Source organism: Scardinius erythrophthalmus (assembly GCF_964197995.2).
Source record: "Scardinius erythrophthalmus genome assembly, chromosome: 22".
NCBI lineage: Eukaryota > Metazoa > Chordata > Actinopteri > Cypriniformes > Leuciscidae > Scardinius > Scardinius erythrophthalmus.
In genome coordinates, this window is record NC_138242.1 from 19,764,338 (window position 1) to 19,788,209 (window position 23,872).

At 37.2% G+C, this 23,872-nt stretch overlaps 1 protein-coding gene across 7 annotated transcripts in view; it reads right to left on the reverse strand.

Moving 5' to 3' along the window:
• relch (RAB11 binding and LisH domain, coiled-coil and HEAT repeat containing) overlaps nt 1-23,872 on the reverse strand; it is a gene marked incomplete at its 5' end in the record, with an annotated part of 56,606 nt that overhangs the window by 19,416 nt on the left and 13,318 nt on the right. For 4 of the 7 annotated variants that reach the window (XR_014029221.1, XM_081353065.1, XM_081353066.1 and 1 more), the window contains 11 exons: nt 1,333-1,423; nt 1,519-1,631; nt 7,589-7,684; nt 9,970-10,045; nt 10,681-10,980; nt 12,396-12,490; nt 13,650-13,832; nt 13,932-14,045; nt 14,168-14,223; nt 14,368-14,439; nt 19,747-19,836. Coding sequence is in view for 6 of the 7 variants with exons in the window: in XM_081353065.1 (XP_081209191.1) it covers nt 1,333-1,423; nt 1,519-1,631; nt 7,589-7,684; nt 9,970-10,045; nt 10,681-10,980; nt 12,396-12,490; nt 13,650-13,832; nt 13,932-14,045; nt 14,168-14,223; nt 14,368-14,439; nt 19,747-19,836 (1,286 nt within the window). Of the gene's footprint in view, nt 1-1,332; nt 1,424-1,518; nt 1,632-7,302; nt 7,327-7,588; nt 7,685-9,969; nt 10,046-10,680; nt 10,981-12,395; nt 12,491-13,649; nt 13,833-13,931; nt 14,046-14,167; nt 14,224-14,367; nt 14,440-19,746; nt 19,837-23,872 lie in introns of all 7 variants that reach the window. The other 3 variants (XM_081353064.1, XM_081353062.1, XM_081353061.1) reach the window with 1 other exon arrangement.

Sequence of the window (23,872 nt, forward strand, 5' to 3'; positions counted from 1 at the left end):
GGGAGTTGTAGTGTCGTAGTGTCACACTTATTTCAGATGCCTTTTGAAAAGACTACAATTATTCAACCCGCCAAAGTGGCTAGTTGGAGTGACTGTGTTACCCGCCACGAGCAAAATCCACCCGCATTTGGCGGGTTGGCGGGTGTTAATGTCAAGCCCTGCTCACATGTGAAAACTATTACCATTGTCCAAACTGACTTTCATCAGTGTGGCCAAGTTGCTAAAGTGATTAGGTATCAATACGTAAAAGCTCATAGGCTATGTTGTAACACAAAGTATGCCTACACAATTGAATAAAAAATCCTGCTTGTCTTCCTTAAAGGGATCATGACTTGAGAAATCTAATTTGTCTTGAGCTTTTGACATAATAGGCCTTTGCACCATAAAAACATCATGCAAGTTTCATAGCTTAGAACGTTCTCCTCATTATAAACAAAGCATTTATTTAATCAAGCTCCAAAAACTGCTCATTGTGATATTGCAGGATCTGTAACGACACACTGGCATATATATTTGCATATGACTACCGGTACCTCCAGAGCAATAGTTATACATCATCGCATCATAGGCCCCACCCACTGGCATTCAGTCACTTAATGACTGTCATTTGCCTTCACTGGATGTAGGACAAGCAAATAGATTAGAACCCATTATAATGACTGACGCTGTCTACACTGGATACAGTATACAGGTGTGCGTTCAGTTTCTGACATACTTCACACACGCGAGTCTGTTGACAACAGGACAAACGCAAGAGGCGTCCAGTTTAAACTGCTTGTTTGCATCTCTGTACAGACTTCAGAGGGATCCGTCTTGGAAACATGGTTTATCATAATGGCATCCCGGATCACGTTCCCGATTATATGTTTGTTCAGTGCATTTTATTTTGTAAACGAGGCAGTGTAATGGAGAGTTCGCAAAGCCAACTGTATTGAATCTGACAGCAACTACATAACAAACAGCAAGTAAATGATTTCATAATGCTATGTCTGTAAACGATTTTTATATGGATAAACGGTTTAATATGGATAATGTTTTCGCATGCAATAGAGAGTGGGCTTAGAAACTGTTTCCTATGCAGTAACAGTAGCCAATCATAACAGCGGCCATTTTCTAATAAGCCTTAAAGGAGCCGCCACTTAAAACCAGATCATTTCAGACAGAGGGTCAGAATGAGGGTTAAAAATAATAGTTTTTCCACATATTTATTTGATTTATTAACATTATAAGTGAACATTATAAGGAAAACGTTAAAATAATAATAAAAAAAATATTATTTTAACAGCTGGGAAGTTATTACGTGATGAGTGTGTATACGAGTTCAGAACTAACCTGTTCCCAGCACTGCGGCAGAAGTTCGGCTTCGACCCGAGTGGGACCCACATGGCGAGCGAATGCAACACACCCGGTCAGAATCATCTGCCTGAAGAGGAACATTACAGCAGAATGTTATCAGACTCGAAACAAAACCGACATTGGTCAGTTTACACATGCGCAGATGCCCAGATGCGCACACACCTTTGCTCGTCGTCAGGTCTCTTGATAAGATTAAAGAGGATGTGCAGTAGCTGGTCTCTTTCTTTGGGCTCGGGATGAAGGCAGGCCGTACACAGAATGAGAGGAATCAACTCCTGTGGACACACAAATGAACGCAGGTCAAATAATATGCACTGTACATGGAAATAAACACATTCATGCACCCACTGAGACGCGTCCTAAAGGGCTCGGAGAGGGAACTTCGGCAAGCAGGTGTTTGAGGATACAGGGGAAGCTACTCTACTGAAGAAACACCTTCACCACAAAGGAGAGAGTCTACAAGACACTAAATCACAGCACCAACTAGGGCTGGGCGATACATGTTGGATATTCGCTACATTTGCAACGATTTTGTTGGAGATATAATATTAAGAAACACTATGTCTACTGAAATGAGTTTTATTAGGTCATTAAGTTAAAAACTATCAGTTTAGGAATCATTCCTTGTCTAATGATTCACAAGTATGAGAATGTTTATTGATTCAAAAAATGTGAATGCCATTTTTATTGTTTTATAGTGTTGTCAAATATATAATGTATATTTATATACACACACACATATATTATATAAACACAAAATTTTATTTTAGAATCGACTGATCGATTTGACAGCACTATTATTTTTATTAAATACTTATAAAAACGCTTACAAAAATGCATTTACAATATATTTAGTTAAAAAATATATAATATACAAAATAAATATAATTGTATTGCCTTAAGTTTTTGTTGGATTTTCTATATTTCCATCTGGATAAAGATATCTAAAAGTTATTTTATAGAGATCACACTCACAAAAAGTACTTTCAAGCCAAAGAAATAATCTCGTACTGAGCAAAGAAAATAATAATAATAATAATAATGTTGACTATAAATTTGCATGATGTTTCCATTATCTTTTAAGATTTTATTAATTTGCATGAGCTTTTTTTAGGCTTGGAAATCAACCCTAATTTGAAATTGCATATTTCCAGTTCCATGGAAACCATGTATATCAGTGCATATAAATTTAATTAAAAATATAATTATTCTGTGTGTTCATTTAATGCAAAGCAATTTGGCAAAATGGCTTGATTATTTTTAACTTAATTTGTATAGCTGTATAATGACAGTTTTGAACCATTTCAGAGAAAATAAATAAACAGAAATATACTGAATAGTCAAAAGGCTAAAAAAAAAAAAAAAGACATATATATCACCTAGTCCTACTCCTATCACCAACACCTATCTAAGCGCATGTCGGTGTCATCATGTGTGTATGTGGAAGATGTATACAAGTGTTAGCCATTTAGCCATGTTAACCTATGGTTGTTTACTGTAATAGCAAGACAGTTACAAAAAGGAAACCTCACCAGCACAACAGATATAGCATTACAGAACAGGCAGTGTGCTCTTGGAACACGTCGAAAAGTGGTTACTAGCCCTGTTTTCAACGTTGATCAAAATAGAAACAACATATACTTCAGAATTCACATGAAGATTCAGCACAGAAGTGTTTATTTTCTCAAGATTTATCTCATCTTGAGACGTGACTGTGGGTAGACCTCAGTCTCAAACGGACACTTTAAAGTGAAAAATAGTTAGGCAAATATGCAGCAAGACTACAGGCTGTTTGACGCCCTGCTTGTTTGTTGTGACGGCCCTTTCAATACACCCATTCTGTCACCTGCCAAGAGTTAAAACCATCATTTTAATCGGATGTTATGAAACTAAGGGCCGGTCTGTTGGAGCCTTTTCATGAGCAGTGACTCTGTGTGAGACCGTGGCATTCTGAGGCAGCCGTGTGCAGCGTCTCCAGCACCTGGAGGAGAGCTTTCAACAGAAGCACATTTATCAAGTATTTTATTTGGCTCCGGCCCAAAGCGAAAGCATGTAAATGTGTGAGTGGAAGCCGTGGAAGAGCTACTGGAAAAAGATGAACACTTACAGTCAGTAAAACAAAAAGCAAGCATTAGGAATGGAAAGAGCTTTGCCATTTCGACCAATAAATAAATGCACACGCAATTTTGTTTTGACACTGAAAAATGTATTTTCCTTGACTTTTAATTATTTTGTAAATTTTTTAAATAATTGTATATATTGTCATTATAACAGTGAACAAGGTTTTATAATTAATAAAATGTTTTTTTGTTAATTATATAAACTGTATATATGTATATATATACAGGGTGGGCCATTTATATGGATACACCGTAATAACATGGGAATGCTTGGTGATATTAAAGTCCTGTTTGTGGCACATTAGTATATGTCATGGTCACCACCCATCTTGAGGAGTTTGCCCCCTCACATACTAATGTGCCACAAACAGTGGCACATTAGACTTTAATATCACCAACCATTCCCATGTTATTACGGTGTATCCATATAAATGGCCCACGATCGATAGATCGATAGATAATATATATATATATATATAAAAATAAATAGAAATAAATTATATATATATATATATATATATATATATATACACGTTATATATGTACACACACACACACACACACACACACACACACACACACACACACACACACACACACACACACACACACACACACACAAAGATTCTAGAGGGTTCCCACACTTTGGCCAACGAATTTCCATTCATTTTCCCTGACTTTTCTTTCTTTTGTGATTTTTAAAAATATTTTTTTATCTAAAGCAATGACATTTATATATATGGCTGAAGTGTCCAAATACTTTTTGGGTCACTGTTGCTTCAAAAAAAATGTGAACAATAAATCTGTTCTGAACACAGAAGAAAACAAAACTTAACAAGAACTCGCACGTTTGGATTCCTTGTCATTGTTTCCCATAAAAACCTGTATTTATATATGCAAATCTGCAGCCTGCATCGACTCATTTCTTGAATACAAAGTAAATCAACTACAACACATCAAGATAATTGCCAGCAGAAAGCAAAGAGGTCCAATCAGAAATACACCCACATATGCAAACACACGCCAGGCATAGTTCTGCAAGAAGAGTTTTGGACTGTTGCAAACACACAATGTAAAGGCTGGTGTACCTGATGTCTTATCTGTTTCACATGGTAATCAATAACTCGAATAGCCTATAATTCCGAAAGACTTTATCTTTACAATAAAGCTTTTGTAGGCTTACAGATGACCAGAATTATATTGCAAGGCAGGTGTTCCAGCAGCTCCTGATTAGTAATTGTTCTGCACCAGATGAGGGGGAAAAACTGAGGGTGTGGCGGAGTGTAAGTGCGCCTGAATTCAGGGAAGAAAGTTATGAAGCTAACAGAATTAACAGGCAAAGCTCAAAGTCCAGTTTAGACGAGAGCGAGGAGATCTCTGCTCCTCGTGTGGTGTTTGTTTTCACTTGACTTCAGCCTGGAAAGCATCCAATTTGTCTTAAACTGTCACCTGGCATCCGTAAAACAGAACTGCCCTATGCAAATCAGAAGGGCCCGAAGGGGGAAATTCTGTGGAACTGGGTCTTGCTCTCAGCAGATGTGAAATGTGTTTTTTTTTTTTTTAAAGTTTAGTCATTTAAACCAAATCAGCTCTGTAACAGGGAGGCAAAGAAAACTATTTAAACTCAGATTGAAGGTTTAACCATCAGCTGAAAGGCAGCCATTATTACTGCAGCCTGAAGCACAGAAAATCACAGCACAGAAACATTCCATTGCTTTGGCTGTCAAAGTTCATTTGAAATCGCTATTATTTTTATAAAACCAATTCATACTGGATGAGCCGCATTTGACACCGTTGTAAAATATATATTCACACACCCGTGACAGCAACTGTAAACAGCTAACAGTTGGGCTAATTAATTATATATATTTGCAGAAATATTGCATATTTTGATTATTATTAACAATTTAATGGGAATATTTTACAATAGGGTTTCATTTTTTTATATTAGTTAGCTCTATTAGTTAACATGAACAAACAGTGAACAATACTTCTACTCCATTTATTAATCTTAGTTAATGCTAATCTCTAGCCTGGCTAACGTCAGACCTCTTTCTCATTGAGACGCGGTCTGGGAACCACATGTTCATTTTCTCGTATTTGAGGTGTGGTTTACGAATGCCCAGAGCCGTTTATTGGGCGCTACGAATGTCTATCAAATGCGCCTGTACGTAGCTCATAGCCAATCGTTTCAATTATACCAGATGACGTATGTAGAGCGACAGAAATTCGACGAGGAAGAAGACGAAATAAACTTGCGTTCTAAACTACTTAGAACACTATCTAAGGCTGCATCGAAAGGTAACTTCGCGTCTGCGGCCATGTTGGATCCATAGATATAAACAAACTGCTTCGGTGTGTCGCATACACGTCGTCATCGTCTTGCTGCTCCCTCCCCGTTCTGTGATTGGTTCTCTTTTTGAGGGGAAAATCTGGTCCATGGTGTCCAGGCTGCCTAGCAGCGTGAATAAAATCGCGCTGTGCGCAAGGCAGCATGAGGAAACCCAGGCTAGCTAATCTCAATATTTACTAATAAACTATTAAAATCAAAATTTGTATCTGTTAACATTAGTTAATGCACTGTGAACTAACATGAACGCTTTTAATTCATTAACATTATCAAAGGTTAATAAATACTGTAAAAATATAACTGGTACATGAGCTTACATTTCCGGTCTCCTACATTTACATGTGTATGAATGGAAGTCAGTGGAACGAAATGTGAAATGTGACGGCCACCCTCAGGGCTGTATGTTACAACGGTTTTACCACAGTTAAGGGGTTTTAGGGATGACACTTTACATCATGAATAGGAATATAATTTTAAAGTCAGCGTGAAATGGAAATGGCGATAGTCTTTTCTTCCCTATTGTGACAGATATCCGAGTGAAACGGCTTCTTGAACAAGAAAAAAAAAAAAAGTAGGGAGGGACTTGATTTTGTCCATCGGGAACTGATCGTTGGGTTGTTGTTTGTTTGTTGTGAGTGACCGGTTGATCCTGCCCTCATGCTAATAAACACATCATTCAACGTTGTCAATTTTGATTCCATGGTGACTTCAACTATTGTAAAATCCCAGCAATTTTGAAACGCAGACTACAGACATATTTTCCGTTGAAAAAGGAAGTTGAGGCGGGACATATCAAAGGGTTTTTCCCTTTTTCTATTGTCAATAGCTCTTAGTTTACGTCAAACCTTTCAATGGCCCTGAGTGCAAGATTAGCCATCTATCATTTTCTGTTATGTTTTCCTGGAAGAAAGCTGTCAAAGCTGAAAGTAACAATTCTAAAAGAAAGTTAATAGGAGTCAATTATAAACTTTTTCCCTGTTGTGTCATCTATGAATCGCTTGTTTTGTCTTACATACCTTCTTTTTTTTTAATAATTTGGAATTTTGTTGATATTATAAAAAGCAATGTAGGATACATTACGTTATAAGAAATCATAAATATGACTACAAAGGTTCAAATGATAAAAAAAAGGAAAGGCGAAAAAAGAAAAAAGAAAATCAAAGGAGAACCATTGATTTTAAATAAAAATGCTATTCTCATTATTGCTGTGAATTAGTGTTTGTAAATACCTTGTTATGCCTAAAAAATGACATTTAGAGCTTCATCAGTGTAGAAGTTCAATAATAAGCCAAGTTGAAACAAATCCAAAGCTTCAGTCATCAATAAAATAAGAAATTTATAAAAGGAAATGCATTTAAGAGTCACCGACAACAAAATAAGCCGATGAAAAGCCAAGCCAACTGAAAGGTCAAATGTCACACGCATGATGAAGGAAGGAGGGCTGATGTGAGAACGTGCCGATGTGTTTCCACTCACCTGACAGAGGTGCACAACCATTCTCTATCGGAGAAGTGAGATGCATGCACAAAAGCAAGAGAAGAAATGAGTGAACAGAACAAAAGAGAAGAGAGGTGGACTGGGTGAGGGGAGGCATAGAGAGAGAGAGACACACACACATACAACTGCAATGGAAAAATATAAGTTGAGTCAACACTGAATTAAGAATTGAATGAGAGGGAGAAGCCAGCCGCAGTGGACATGGACGCCGTAGTTGGCTGATGGAAAATAGATGGGGCTGTCGGGTCAAAAGGTCATTGGTTACCTCTCGCTTGGCCAGCAGGACGTTGGGTACGATGTGTGGCAGACAGCGGCCCAGCATGAGCATGACGCTCTGCTCACTGTCAGCGATTCGAGACACCTGAGAAACGAGGACATGGGAATTAGACTCAAGAATGTCACCATTTAAAGAGGCATTTCATATAATCACACGTGCCTTAAAATTACTACATAGCTGCAACCCGAGAACCTTTTCTGCTTTTGTATTCTGGACGTAGAAGACACTGTGAACTATGTGACCTCTCAAATGTGCCAATTAATGCATTCCTGGCGATTTGGAAAGCCAAGTCAACTGAACCGCTCCCCAGTGCACTTCTTTCTGTGCTAATGACCGATCACAATAGTTTACTGGAAGAGTTCACTCAAAAATTACAATAGTCTTCATTTCCTTTCCACTTATGTTATTCCAAATCTGTGTGACTTTCTGAACAAAATAAAAGCACTAGAAAAGTGGTGCACATGACTTATTTCAAGTGTGAAGTTTTATGATAGCTTTGTGGGATGAACAGACTGAAATTTCAATCATTGTTCATTGCTAATCTTCATCTCCAGTCAGTCATGCACCACTGCAACCGGATCATTGAGTCAGTGACTTGATAAATACATTTTAGTATTATTTATATACTATTATATTATTTAATAATATTTTGAATTGGCTTTTATTTTAAATATTTTAAGTTATAATTTTAATGTTAATGTTTAAAGTTTTGCGCTATCGCTGTTTTCTTTTTAATATTACTATTTCGCTTTTATTTAATTTTCTTTCAGTTTTAGTTTTTAGTAATTTTAGATCTTCAGCTTAAACTTATTTATACCAAGGGCCTAAAATGAACACTCACTAAGCACCAAATGCGAGTAAAAATCAGTGTTGGCGTGTATAAGAAACTGTGTCAAGGGCCAGTTGGTCGGTAACATTTTTATGTATTCTAACAAAGCATGAACGTAAACAAACGTGAAGGACGCTCTGGGCCAGCGCTGCATCATCACGAAAGTTTAAGCCTTGACAATTTAAATATTCAAGCGTAAGAAGACGTGAAAGGGAGCTCATTTCGTTATTCGTTATAGTTTTGTGCGCCCAGAAAGCGCCGTCTCAGACAGCGCACAAATAGGCCTACTACACTGAGCTCTCTCACGTCTACTTGAAATTGACAAATTTATGTAAAAAAATAATAGCGAGCATCCTAGTAAACATAGTCGGTTTTGTTTTAAGTGAACGTAAGCAGTTGAGAAAGTAAACGCATTTGTATAGTATCAGTATATTAGATGTGTGCATTCGCTCTTAAAGTGACAGCAGTCTAATATTTCATGCTTTTTCAATCAAACAACAAAGGACAAAGAAAAAAAAAACACTCACTGCTCATGACTAAATAACTTTAATAAGTATTTTTCATTTATACAGTGAAGAATATGCAGTGTTATTTTACATTTTTACTTGCTTACTTTATAAAATTTCTGTACCTGAAAACTACTATCAGACCTACCTGAAAACCTGAAAAGCACTGTATATTTCATTTATGCTTTTTCTTGTCATTAAATTATTTGTTTTTTATTTATTACTGACTGTTTACTTGTCTTTAAGTCACCGGCCATTGGCAGGCGTAGCAAAAAGTTAGTTTTAGGCCCTGTTTTTTTGGGCTGTTGAATGCTTGATTCTGATTGGTTGATGAACGTTCTAAGGTGTGCAATTATTTTTTAGAAAAAGCATAGCAAAAGTAGTTCCAGGCAGGTTAAGACCATATCACTGCACCAATTTTTTCAGTTAGAATTTTTCAGCTAATATTTACATGTAATTTAATTTCAGCTTAATTTTAATTACTGAACATGATTTTTAATAGTTTTAACTAACACTAACAACACCGAATCAAATCACTTTGATTCATGAACAAATCATTCAGACTTGGTTTTGCGAGCTGGTTCAATTGAAAAAAAGATTTGACTTTCGAAAGTTACAAATTATGACTTTTGAAAATTGAAAGAATGACTCGATCATGAAATTAAACTCAGAGTTCATGGACAGATCTCAAGATTTTCAGTGAACTATTTATATTTGGTCTGTTCATCACACAAAGCTTTAGAGGACTTAGTAATACAGTGCATGAGTGATATAGAGCTTTTTAAAGATACAGCTAGGGTGCCTTTTTTCTTCCTTTAAGTTTAAATGCAGCAGGCTCTATTCACTGTAACTGGACTGAAAAGCACAGCCAATTCAAATGTTCCAGTGAAGAAAAAAAAAAAATCATACTGGTTTGAAACAACATGAGGCTAAGTAAATAATGACAAACTTCTCATTTTTAGGTGAACTACGCCTTTAAGCGTCTCTACATGTGCTTGTGCATTTGTACCTGTATGCTACCCGATCCCACTCACCTCTGAGCCCAGCCTACTGTCAGCAGACATTCGACAGAAGGACAAAAGTGCTTGGTGGAAGACCGGAGACAGATTTCTGCACAAGCAAACAAAACATGATTTAACAAGCCACCTCCACCTCCGGTTACCAATAACTCTACATATTAGCCCAGCTTTCCACAGCACAGAGCAAAACGCTGATATAGGAACAGTCAAAACAAGGAGAGCATAATTTGTCTGAATCAGCCTCGTGGGGTAAAAGTCCATCCGGAGCAGATGTGCAAAATGATGATGAATGGAATATATGGTGCCAGTTAGCACTGCAGCAAGAGCCGGGTGAGGAATGCAGAGGAGCTCAATGCAGTGCTGCCATCTAGTGGTCATAACAGCCTTGTTCCAAAACCTAGTAAGCTGCTACCTACTAAGACAGCATCCAAACTGAATAAGTTACTGACTGTTGAGTAACTGACATGAAATGCTTTTTGTAGAGCTGCTTAATATTTTTGTGGAAGACCCTAGCATTTGGAATAAAGTTTGGAAAAGCTTTCACATTAGAAGTGTGGCTATGATGCCAAACTTTAGTAAGGAAGCTCACTAGGTTTTGAAACAGATCTCACTTCTGATAAAATTTAGTTGTAACTTGTTTGAGTACTTTCTTTATTTGCCCTTGTGCATCTCATCAACTCCTTTTTAACAGTCATAGGGCAGTCTACAAGGAAGTGCAGGTCTCACCTGTTGGGCTGGTCAAATAGCACAGCGGTTTTACTCTGCTGACTCTGAGACTTTAGTTTGCTGTGAGGTTGTGTAGCAGTAGTGCTGCTTTCAGTGCAGTCAGTAGTAGTAGTTGTAGTGGTTGAGGTCTTTGTAGCGTTGACATCCAGGGGGCTGTCTGTTTCTGTGACCCCTCGTATGTCCAAATACTGTCCATTGTCTAGGGGGGGTTTATCACATAGAGGGTCTTGTTTAGACGGAGTCGACTTCACTACAGTCGTGGTATCTGATGAAACGTTCCTCTGAAGTGCCTGGATATCACTGCACACACACACACGCACACAAACAAATGCATGTATTAGAAATAGCATTGAGACTGAGAAGACGAAATATGGAGTGGAGGCAAATCTAGTTAGAAGATATGTGTAAAGATCATCTCTTGCTAGGAAACGTAAATGCCAGGCTGAAAAATGTCAGAGACCCAAAGGTCATATTGAGCCGGAGGGGGTGGAGGGGTTACTTTCTACAGCAGAACATTGGAATACTGGACTCATTTATTTTTTATATTTAATTATTCATTCAAAAGTTTAGGGTAAGTTTTTCCCTTTGAAAGAGGTTTTTTTTTTTTTATTCAGCAAAGATGCATTAAATTGATCAACAGGCATAGAAAATACATTTATAATACAATAAAATTCTATTTCAAATAAATGCTGTTTTTTTACTTTCTACTCAAAGAATAAAAAAAATAAGTTAATTTCCACAAAAATATTTAGCAGCACAACGTTACCAGCTGTGATATTTTTGTTTTTCTTGAGCACCAAATCAGCATATTAAAATTATTTCTAAATGATCATGTGACAGTAAAAACTAAGAGTACTGGCTGCTGAGATTTCAGCTTTGCCATCACATGAACAAATTACATTTCAAAATATAATAAAACAGTTACTATAAATTGTAATAACATTTAACAATATTTCTGTATCAAATAAATGCAGCCTTGCTGAGACTTCTTTCAAAAACATTTAACAGATCTTACTTAACCTAAACTTTTGAACAGTAGTGTAGTTTATGCAGTTACTATGTATTAAATAACAAATAATACAATTAATAATAATAACAAATAGGTTTAAAAATAATAAAACAATAAAATAAGGTTACACTTTATTTTAAGGTGTCTTTGTTACACTGTAATTATACATTTAGGTACTGAGTAATATTAAGTAACTACATGTACTTACTATAGGGTTAGGGTTTGGTTTAGTTGCATGTAATTATGCATAATTGTTATTACTAAATAATAACCGCATGTAACGTGCAACAATGATACTGTAAAATAAATTGTTACCTAAAATAATATTATACATTTAATAATAACATTCATATGATTTGACAATCAAAATATTAAGTTTTAAAATAAATATGGTATTAGTGCATATTATTTACATATAATCATATTGTTATATGGTTAATGGGACGTGCTAGTTTAGCAGAATAACCGATTAACGTGAAATCGTTAGGAATGCATGACAATGAGAAACCACATCTTAGTCATTTTCCACAAAGAAATATGATTTTTGTAAACATCAGCTGACGAGATAAGACCCTGTGCTGAGAGCGGTTAATAATTATGAGTATAATTGCAGGTTGCTGCTCTGAGCTCTGATTATATGGGCTCATGCAGGTTTATGACAGTTCTGATTGAATTGGTCCCTCAGGCATCAGGCGATGACACTTACCTCTGGAGCTTCTTAATCTGTTCAGCCAGACTCTGTTTCTCAGTGTTCAGAAGGCTGATCTGATATTCCAGCTCCTGAACCACTTCCTGCTGCTGCTGTGGATGACAACCAAATGACTTAGAAGTTAGCATATTTTACACCAGAGAAACCCAATACTACTTTAAAGCTTCAGACAATAGAGCAGAATGTTAAATCGCAAATCCCTTGTGAATAGATATTTGACATGGGATTACTGAGATTCGGCCTTATTTTGATTATGCAAGTGTCATGTGAATGTAACCTGATTGCCTTAATCCAATTAAGTCAATACTCCAGGGCCCAGTTGTTCAAAGAGTTTAATCTGGATCAGAATGATCTGGGATTTGGAAATCCCAGGTTTCGCGATCCAGGATCAGGTAATCCGTCTTACTTGTGCTAGTTTTTCAAAGCAAAACTGGATTGGATCACCCTGATTCAGATACACACTTTTCCAGATTACCAGTGCTTTAAATGGGATCACATATCACAATGTAGGCTGCTAGAACCAGAACAACAGGTAGAAGAGTCAATGTAGGGTCATTTTAAGCGTTTTTATTTTAAGAGAAAGAAAACAGCAGAATTTAATTATGCAAACATCACCTATCATTCTCAAATGACTTTAAACAGTCAGACCCCTACAGAGCCCATTTGTGAGAGAACACAAAAGCATTGAAAGACAATTGTTCCTCCCATCTCCATCCCTTTACAAAATATAAAGGAATGCGATATTTAGAAACTACTTTTGAATGGTTTATCTCTGATGATTGTGCCATTGTTTTTAACATTAAATATATACATTTTGTTTGATACTGGCAGATGTTTGAGTCATTATTTTATGGAGACGAAATCTTTTTTTACATAAAATTTATATGTATACAACATGATTGTAACATTGTAGAATTTGACCAATTTTAAAGTTCCATTACAAATTGATCAATGTTATCCTAACACACTGATGGTTTGATGCAGATCAAAACCAAGAATGGATTACATGATCTAATCCGATTTCAGAATTTCAGAAAATCACCATTTTCAAGATTTGGTCCAATCCAACAGCCGAAATACTTTTGAACAACTGGGCCCAGTTTCTATAAATCTGATTAAAATATCTAGCATATGTCCTTGATCAGAATTTTATTTCAGAATAAAGGCTTGACCAGAATATGCACCTTAATTGGAAATTGTTCATGTAAACATCAGACTGCAACACCAACATTTCTTCCTATACATAAATACCTCAGTTTGCTGCACAGGTTGCTGGGTAAAATAGTCTCCAGGCAAGTCACTTGGGTCCACACTGACCGCCACGTCCACGGTATTCATATTCAACGGCAGGCTGTTCCCACAGTTCCTGTAGACATGCAGCAGGTCTGGAGGTTTGGGAATGTTTAGACCCACATCATCCCACAACTCAAAATCCTGCAGAAATGTAATATCACGGATAACAGGAAGAATTAAAATAGTCGAATCAACAATCCAATAAAAATGTATGTCTCATAAGGACGTTTAAAGGCTTACCTGATCATCATTTTCATCTGAGAATGTGATGGACGTTAACTTGTATTCATTTTTCAATAAATATTCATTAACTAAAAAATTTAAGGCTCTCTTTTCAAGGGGGCGAATAGGTTCCTGGAAAAATGATTGAAAAAACAAAAAGTAAACTAGGCCAGTTGTTCATAATGAGCTTATTAGAGAAATCTAATATGTTTAGATTTATAATACCATCATAACAAAAAGAAAATGAAGGTAACCTGAATTTCAGGACTGGTTTTGTAGTTTTTTCTCTCTTGAGAGGGAATCTCGCATTCTACAGAGAAGAAAGAAACAGAGAGAAAGAGAAACGAGTGAGCTGGAATTTGATTTATGGTGGACATTACAAACTGCGTTTAGGAATGAGAGCAGCTCCTATAGCAGAAAGGACTGAAGAGTGTAAAAGTTGAAAGTACGCCACCTGCAGCCTGAGTCAAGTTGGCACGAAGAGCCTGAATGGTCTCCTTGGCTTTCCGTAGTTCAAACTCCAGAACTGGACCAGGGGGAAGTGGGTCACACACAAACAGGCATCCAACCAAGAGAAGGGAACAAAGAAACAAAACAAAAGGGGGAAAAAAAGAACAAAGGATGGCCATGAAAAAACAAAATCAAAAAAAGAAATAAAAGAAAAAACGACAACTTTTATAAGAAGCTGAGGCAGAACCAAAACAGGGACATGCACACTATGGATCTAATGAACACATGCAGCAGAGGTTGCTGAAGGAGCTGCCAGATAATGAAAATATTCACACATTTATTATTTCCCTTCGGATTTTATTTTGCTAGAAAAGTTCACTAGCTGCTGTCTGACCAGGGATTTAGAGCAAAGCAAAGTCTATGGGCCTGTTTACACCTGGTATTAAGATGCGTTTTGGTCGATTGGATCACAAATGATGACGACGCAAAATACAGGTGTAAACAGGGTCTAAAACGTTTTGAGCTTGTCCACTTTCAACCACTTCCAGAGGTATTCGAAAACGCATTTGATTTCTTTCGTAGCGTAAACGCTCATGTGGTCGAATGCGTTCGAACAGCCACAAAAGACCATCTACTCTCTGCTTACTGACCTAACACGTAAACATTATGGGAAGCGCGCTAGCCAGACGGGATTTAAACTGTCGGCTGAAGACCCAAGTTTGGCTTGAAGACGAAAAACGTGCCAAGCTCAATGTTCTTTCACCATTCCTGATTACGAACACACACTCTCTGCATTAGGCATGGTTAACTTGTTTTTTATCAGAGCAGAATCGAAAACGTATGCTCTCTTTTCGTTCTTCTCCGGTTGCATTCATATGTAGATTGCGCAAGCTTATTTCCTCCATTTGATCGAAAGATCTGAAAAAGCCCATACATTTACCCACCCAGAGATCCTTCCCTCAGAGAAATCAGGACAGAAGTGGTTGAAAGTGGACAAAAGAGACAGATTAAAACACCAGTTGTAAACAGGAATGTCTCCCTCATCTACTTGTGATCAGATCGACCAAATCGCATCTTAATACCTGGGCTTATTTGTTTGTTTTAAATGAAAGGTAAAAAAAAAGAAAATCCATTGGCAAATTTTTCTGAATTCCTTTAGACATCATAATTCCTTTTGACTTTTACAGCTGAAGTGTGTAATTTCTGTTGCACTAGCTTCATTAACAGAATTGCAAAAAATATGGTCATGTCCCAAAAAGTACATTTAAAGTGCACTTGCCATTTAGTGGCATTTGCTTGCATGTAATGATTAAAGCTCACATGACCACAGGGAGTCCCATTTGTTGGACAGGGAGTCCTATTTGTTGCCCGCTTCAAGTCTATCCTGGTACGGACTTCACACCGCATTATTACCCAGCGGTACTACAACAATAAGAATAGTGTTACATTTATAGCGCTTTTCTCTGCACTCAAAGTGCTTTAGGCCTACATATGGAAGCGAGGAATCACCTCAACCACAACCAAGGTGGAGCATCCACCTGGATGATGCGACGGCAGCCATATTGCGCCAGAACGCGCCAGAACGCCCACCACACACACCAGCTTATTGGTGGAGAGGAGACGGAGTGATGAAGCCAATCAGTATATATTGAGATGATTTAGGAGGCCATGATGAGGGACAGATGCCAATGGGCAAATTTGGCCAGGATGCCAGGGTTACACCCAACTCTTTTTTTGAGGACTACAAAGTGTAAACTGTACCATGTAGTGATTGTACCACCAAACTAATGATTGAAACATTCATTTCGCCCCTGGCTAGACCAAAGCTGCCACCACAGAGACACAGTGATCACACTTTTCAGGGGAATCAACCTTTGAATGTCTTACTGAACAGCTGTCTCTGCAAATAAGAGACAGCATTTGGTCCCACTTTATATTAGGTGTCTTTAACTACTACAATGTATTGAATGTGTCCATGTTGTATTACAAAACACTTTTTTTGCTACTGAGATGGTATATGGATAAGGTTAGGTTTGGTGGTATGGGTAGGTTTAAGGATGGGTTAAGGTGTAAGGGAAGGGCCAACAGTGTAATTATTGATGTAATCACATGCAGGTTTCGTTTAAAATACAAGTACAATGTAAAACATGCATGTACATAAGAACGTGTATTAAATGATTAATTTAAGTGTTAGTAAAGTAGTTAAAGACACTTATATATAAAATGGGACCCACTATTTTAACACAGAAAATTACACACTTCAGTTGAAATAGAACTAATTGGTCTAAGGGGAAAGCTTTCAAAAATAAATTATGCTTTCCTTATGAAGACAGACTAAAGAAATCCTTGCACCTCATAGGATTCTGTACGAATGTTTATTTTAACAGATCAAAAATCGTAAACACACAAAAATCTAAATCCATCTGCTGTTTACATTTGATCTTTGTTGTAAAACAGAGTACTTCGTTTGGAAAGGGATTTACTAGTGTATGCAAAACCCCACAGCAATCCTGCTACTGTGGACCTGCTAGGCGAGTTCTAACAGAAGCTGTGTCGCATTCCGCAGCCTAGTTCCCTAAAACAGGAATCAGTATATTGTGAAGACGAAATTTGGGATTAGCAAGAGCCTTGATCCAGTAACAATTGGGACACTGATGACTCAATAACCTGTGACAAGATTACAATATTGTGCATTAAAACTGCTGTATAACATACAATGACAGATGTTCTTCTGGTACCACGTGGCAACATTTCTAGAATCAGCTGATTCTGACTGATTTTTATGATGCATTCTGGGAATTTCTAAAGAGTACTGGAAAGATTGTGATCATGAATCTTTGGGCAGTGTACTGAACTAGGGAACGGATTGAGACACACCCAGAGACACTTGGAAACAGAAGCATGGAGAGCACAGGACAATTTGCATGACTGTGCGCAGATGATCAGCAGGTGGGACTTCCACAAGCTCTGCTCCCTAATAGGTTTTCTAGAACACAATCTACCTGAACAAGGCCAGATAAATAAATAAGGAAAGAAAAAAGATGGAAGAAGAATAGACAAACAAATAAGAAGAAAGAGAGAGGAAAAGCTAAGAAAAAGCAGAGCTCAAATGGGACAAAGGCACTTACTCTGCTGATCATCAGAGCACAGGATGCAAGTTTAACAAATGGAAAAAAATGGAAAAACAAGCAAAAGAGGTGGCAAAGATGTGCTTGCCTGGATGGTTTGTGGTCCAGTATTGGAAAGAGAAATACTGGAATAGAGACCCATCAGACAACCAATAAACCCCAGGTCAGACAGCCATGGCTGTGCTCATAGCCGAAGGGGTCAAGATTTGGAAGGAGATGCCCAATTTGAGGTACAAAAGTGACAAAGCAATCTTATTCTGCTGCACGGTTCCTTAGGCTTTCTACTTACCCATAATTATCTTTTAATAAAATCACATTCATAATAAGCGCGTAAAACCTTTGAATCTCATTTTACCGTAACATTGCTGGATTTAGTTTACGGACATACAACTAAAATCAATTAGATATATTTGTATTTTCATTTGTTTTATTATTTATTTAATAATATAGACCAATGTGAAATCACATATTCACAAACAATGTATTATTCAGTATTTAGCTACTCCATTAAAAATATATATTTTATGAAACATAAAATAAAAATGTATTAAAGGTGGTATCAGTGATTTCAGGCCCAAAAATATTTTTATCACATTCATCTAATCTTTCCTAACGATCCGCTAGCTGCCCGCCCCATAAGCATGCCGTCAAAAAAACGCGTCTCTGTAGGCAGCCTAGGCTCTGAGATCTGCACACAAAAACAAATGGTTTAGCCAAACACTCAAAACCAAAACAAATAGTGTTCCAACCAATCACCGACAGGGGGAGGGTGTTGTGAGGTTTTGAGCCAGCTTTTTCTTCAGCTCTGACTTCGCATGCAGCCGTGCACGAGCACAAAACCTCACAACACCCTCCCACTGTCGGTGATTGGTTGGAACACTATTTGTTTTGGTTATGAGTGTTTGGCTAAACCATTTGTTTTTGTGTGCAGATCTCAGAGCCTAGGCTGCCTACAGAGACGCGTTTTTTTGACGGCATGCTTATGGGGCGGGCAGCTAGCGGATCGTTAGGAAAGATTAGATGAATGTGATAAAAATATTTTTGGGCCTGAAATCACGGATACCACCTTTAATTTAACAAATAAAAATAGAGCGTTGTTGTGAGTAGACCTTAACATTATCAGAAAGAGTTAACATTTTAAAAAGACCACAAAATACATTGCTGGATAATAGCAACCCTGATACTTTGTATACAATTAATTGACTTCACTGTTTAACCAATAGCCAACAAATAAACTGTACTATTTTTGTATTGGGGATATGAATTTTCACAGGAATTAATAGTAACAAAACATTTCCAGCAGGAAAAAAAAATTGATATCTGCCAAGATAATGTAGGAATCTGAAGCTTGGGAGGGATTCAAGCTAATGCAGGAAAAAGCTAAAGGAACAGTATGGCGACCTAGTCAAGCAAGTATTAAAACAAGGAAATAACAGGAGAGGAAACTTGAGAGTCAGAAAACCTTTTGCTTGGAAAGAAATTGGAAAGCAAGATAGTCATTGTCATTACAGCCCAATTAGATAGAAAAGTTTAGCGTTCATGGCTATTCGCTAACCCTCCCTACTCGTCTATAGAAACCGCTCATCTATGAGACCGCTGATGAAAGCGGTCAGTAAACCTTACTGTTTGTCCCATGTGAATTCACATCAATTATCATGAATGCCAAGAATCTTGTGTCATATACGGTAACACTGACCAAATCGCCTCTCGTAAAAGTGCTTTACAGAAGCCACTGAACCACTAATAGTTTCCAGAAAAATGGCCAGTGAAGCCAATTTCTTCTCATTTTGCCCCAAAAATGACCATATAATGGCCAACTGCTGAATTGTGTTTTTGGAAATTCATTGGCATTGGCAAATAGAAAATTTGGCTACTGTGAATAGTGGTCTAATATGACGATCAGTGCATGCAAAATGTTTAAAATTAAATTGACTAAAGACTTACAGTTTTAAAAGTATTGTGTGACAATTGGAATTCAAAAACACTTGGCAAGTCACAAAAAAAAAAAAAAAAAAAAATGTATGCCTGTCTGAACAAAAATGGGAATCAAACCCACAACCTTGTACACTCAACCAGTACAACAGGAATATAGACCCCCTCCAAAAAATTAAAAAAAAAATATATATTTTGCCTGTCTGAAAGAAGCTTAAGTAACTAAGTATCTGCATTGGTTAAGGTGCACAAGCCAGAATAACCCTGCTTTCTCATAACCGCTGTTATTTTCATCATTCTAATCAAGATTATATTATCCTTACCTGCGACTCTTTCGTCCGACTCCCTGTTCCCATCATCTGAATAACGTGCGAAATCCAAGGAGTCCAACGTACTGATGCTGCCAGCTCGATCTGGAAACAAACAAACACAGAAAGCATGTTAAATTCAGTGGCTCCCACCCAACTAAAGGGTTTCATCTTCTACCCACAACAAAACACACCCTTATTAGACAGAACACTAAACTATAATTTACAGAAAGTAAAGGGGTTACATTTTGATTTGTTTTAGCAAACTTAAGCAGTCAGCAGTTATAGAGAATAGGCTATATGTAGGCCAAAACTTTTCAAACAAACAGATCTCTCTGTCTGTCAGCACTGCTGGAGGGAAGATACAAAATTACTGCCAATGTCAAGCCCCCACGTGGACTCCTCTATTTGTGCATGTCACTGATTGTAGCGTGTTGTGTACACTGGCATTGTAACATATTATTCTGCAGCAAACCACATTTATTTATTTTGCAATTTTAGATGAATAAAGAGCATATTATAATGGCGTTCAGTTAACTATTTGTATTACAGATTCCACATCCATAATATTTGCATATTTTTAAAAGGGCCATTTCATTAAAAAAAAAAATCTTGAACTTTTGAAAGGAGCTTGAAAGTTGTGTGTAATCACGAAAACATACTTTAACTTTCAGTAATCAAAACGTCCTCCAGTACAAAAAGAAAGCTTCCAAAACTCAATAAGACATAATTATCCACAAATACACATCAGCAACATCTATTCTGTGTTCATAAACAGCTTTTTTCGTCACATTGAGGTACATTCTACAACCCCATTTTCAGAAAAGTTGGAACATTTTGTCAAATGCAATAAAATCAAGAATCTGTGATTTGTTAATTCTCTTTAACTTTTATATAGCTGACAAAAGTACAAAGAATTTTTTTTCAATGTTTTCACTGACCAACTTAATTGCATTTTTTAAATATAACGGTGTCACGTCACTTTCCTTTTAATTACACTTTTGAATCATTTGGGAATTGAGGATACTAATTGTTGCAGTTTTGCACAACCTTGCCTGATACAAGACAGCTGCTCAACAGCCTTTGGTCATTGTTGTCGGATTCTCCTTTTCATGATGTGCCATACATTTTCAATAAGAGACAGGATTGCATCCCTTCTCTGGTGTAGTGTCTAACCACTCAGTTTTAGCACGTGCAGAATGAGGCCTGGCATTGTCCTGCTTTCCAGAAAAGATGTCATCTTAAAGGCAGTTTAAAGAGTAGCAAGAGTAGCAAGAGAGGCAGCAAGAGTAAAATGAAAGTGACGTGACACCAAATATGGTGTCCCATACTTGGAATTTGAGCTCTGCATTTCACCCATCCAAGTGAACACACACCCAGAACAAAGGGCAACAATTTTTGCTGCGGCGCCCATGGAGCGATTGGGGGTTAGGTGCCTTGCTCAAGGGCACCTTATTTGTGGGTAAAGAGTGGAAGTGGTGGTACCTTTACACATAAGCACCAATGCACCTGCATACCATGACAGATGTTTGCTTTTGCACCTGTCGCTGATGAAAGTCTGGAAGGTCCCTTTCATCTTTGGGTCTGTTTTTCCCCAAAACTTGCTGAAACCGCAGCACAAATTTCTTTTAGACCTTCTGAGATGAGCTTGGACTCAGAGGACTTGGCGGCATCTCTGCATAGAATTGATGTATAGCTTTCTCCTTGCGTAACAGAGATATGAGTTGCATTTTTTTGCAGTTAAAGACTTAGTGAAAACGGTTTTCTGAAGTACACACTACACAGTAGCATGATGGTTTCTCATGCAATGCCATCTGAGGGCTTGAAAGTCACACACATTCAACAGAGTTTTCCTGCCTTGCCCTACATGGACTGAGGTTTCTATGGATTCCCTGTGGACCTATACTTTGCTATCTTGCATTGAGAAATTATGATTTTTGAATTGTTATACAATTCTCTAATGAAATTTGGCACAAAGTGGTGAGCCATAACTGAGATGCTCCTTTTATACCCTCACCTATTACCAATTCACCTGCTTATTGTGGACTGTTTCAAAACAGATTAAATTGGATATTCTGATATAACTAAATTAACTGATATAAATACTAGTGTAGAACATTGCATAGAAACTGTGTCTATTCCTCGTTTAGTGCGATCAAAATAATAAATCTACTGCAGGATCTAGGAAAAATCTAATTGTTATTAAAACAGAAAATGTTGCTATTAGTAAACAAAAACAATTTCTAAAGCTAGGTCTTTTAAACATTAGATCACTCACACCTAAGGCAGTTATTGTAAATGAAATAGTCACAGATAATAGCATAGATGTACTTTGCCTTACTGAAACCTGGCTTAAACCAAATGATTATTTCGGTCTAAATGAGTCTACTCCATCAGGATACTCCTATAAGCACGAGCCCCGTCTGATTGGTCGTGGCGGCGGTATTGCAACTATCTATAGAGATATTCTCAATGTTACTCAGAAAACGGGTTATAGGCTAAGTTTATTTCATTTGAAGTACTTGTACTAAATGTTACGCTCTTAGATGATAGAAAAACATCCCTATTATCTTTAGCCTTGGCTACCGTATATAGACCACCAGGGCCTTACGCTGATTTCCTAAAAGAATTTGCAAATTTTCTCTCAGATCTATTGGTCAATGTCGATAAAATATTAATTGTTGGAGATTTTAACATACACGTAGATAATCAAAATGATACGTTAGGGGCTGCGTTTATAGACTTATTAAACTCCTTTGGGGTTAAGCAAAACGTTACCGGACCAACTCATCGTTTTAATCATACACTCGATTTAATTATATCACATGGAACCGATCCAACCGATATAGATATCATTCCACAAAGTGACGATGTCACTGATCATTACATGGTAACTTGCATATTACGTACCCCGGTAATATATCATGCTGCGCCGCGTTATCGATTAGGCAGAACAATCCTTCCATCCACCATAGATAATTTTTCAAATTGCTTATCGGATCTGTCTCAGCTGCTGCCTGAACCTAAACAAACCGATGAACTAGACGAACTAACCAGCACTATGAGCACCGTTCTCTCTGGAAAATGGGATATTGTTGCACCTATGAGACTAAAAAAGGTCAGAGAGAAAATTAAAGCACCATGGTACAACAATACTACTCGTGTTCTAAAGAGAGAAACCCGTAATTTAGAGCGTAAATGGAAACAAACTAATTTAGAGGTTTTTAGAATCGCTTGGAAAGACAGTACGTCACGCTATAAAAAGGCCCTAAAAGCGGCCAGGGCTGAGCATCTCCGCAATCTAATAGAAAATAACCAAAACAATCCTAGGTTCTTATTTAACACCGTGGCTAGACTAACAAATAAACAAGCGTCACCTGAACAAAATATTCCGTTACAGTTTAGTAGTAATGATTTCATGAATTTTTTCACTGAGAAAATAGAAAACATCAGATCCACAATTGTAAACGTTCAATCTTCAATCGCGCCTTATAATTCAGCCTCGATTATCACCCCGCAAGAACAATTACAGTGCTTTACAACTATAGAACAAAAAGAGTTAAATAAATTTATCATTTCCTCTAAAACAACAACATGTTTATTAGATCCCATACCAACTAAACTATTGAAAGAAGTGTTACCTATAGTGGAAGAGCCTCTCCTCAATATTATTAACTCGTCTTTATCTTTAGGTCATGTTCCAAGAACATTTAAATTGGCAGTTATAAAACCTCTTACAATACAACTTTAACATAGTAGGGTGTCCTGTTACTTTATCTTCTACAGTAAAAGACCTGGGTGTTATATTAGATTGTAACTTGTCTTTTGAAAATCATATTTCATATGTTACAAAAACAGCATTTTTTCACCTTAGAAATATTGCTAAATTACGTAACATGCTATCTGTTTCTGATGCAGAAAAGCTAGTTCATGCATTCATGACCTCGAGACTAGATTACTGTAATGCTTTATTAGCTGGTTGTCCTGCATCCTCAATAAACAAGCTACAGTTAGTCCAAAATGCCGCCGCTAGAGTTCTTACTAGATCAAGAAAGTTTGACCATATAACACCGATTTTATCATCACTACATTGGTTACCTATAAAGTTCCGTATTAATTACAAGGTATTGCTACTGACTTA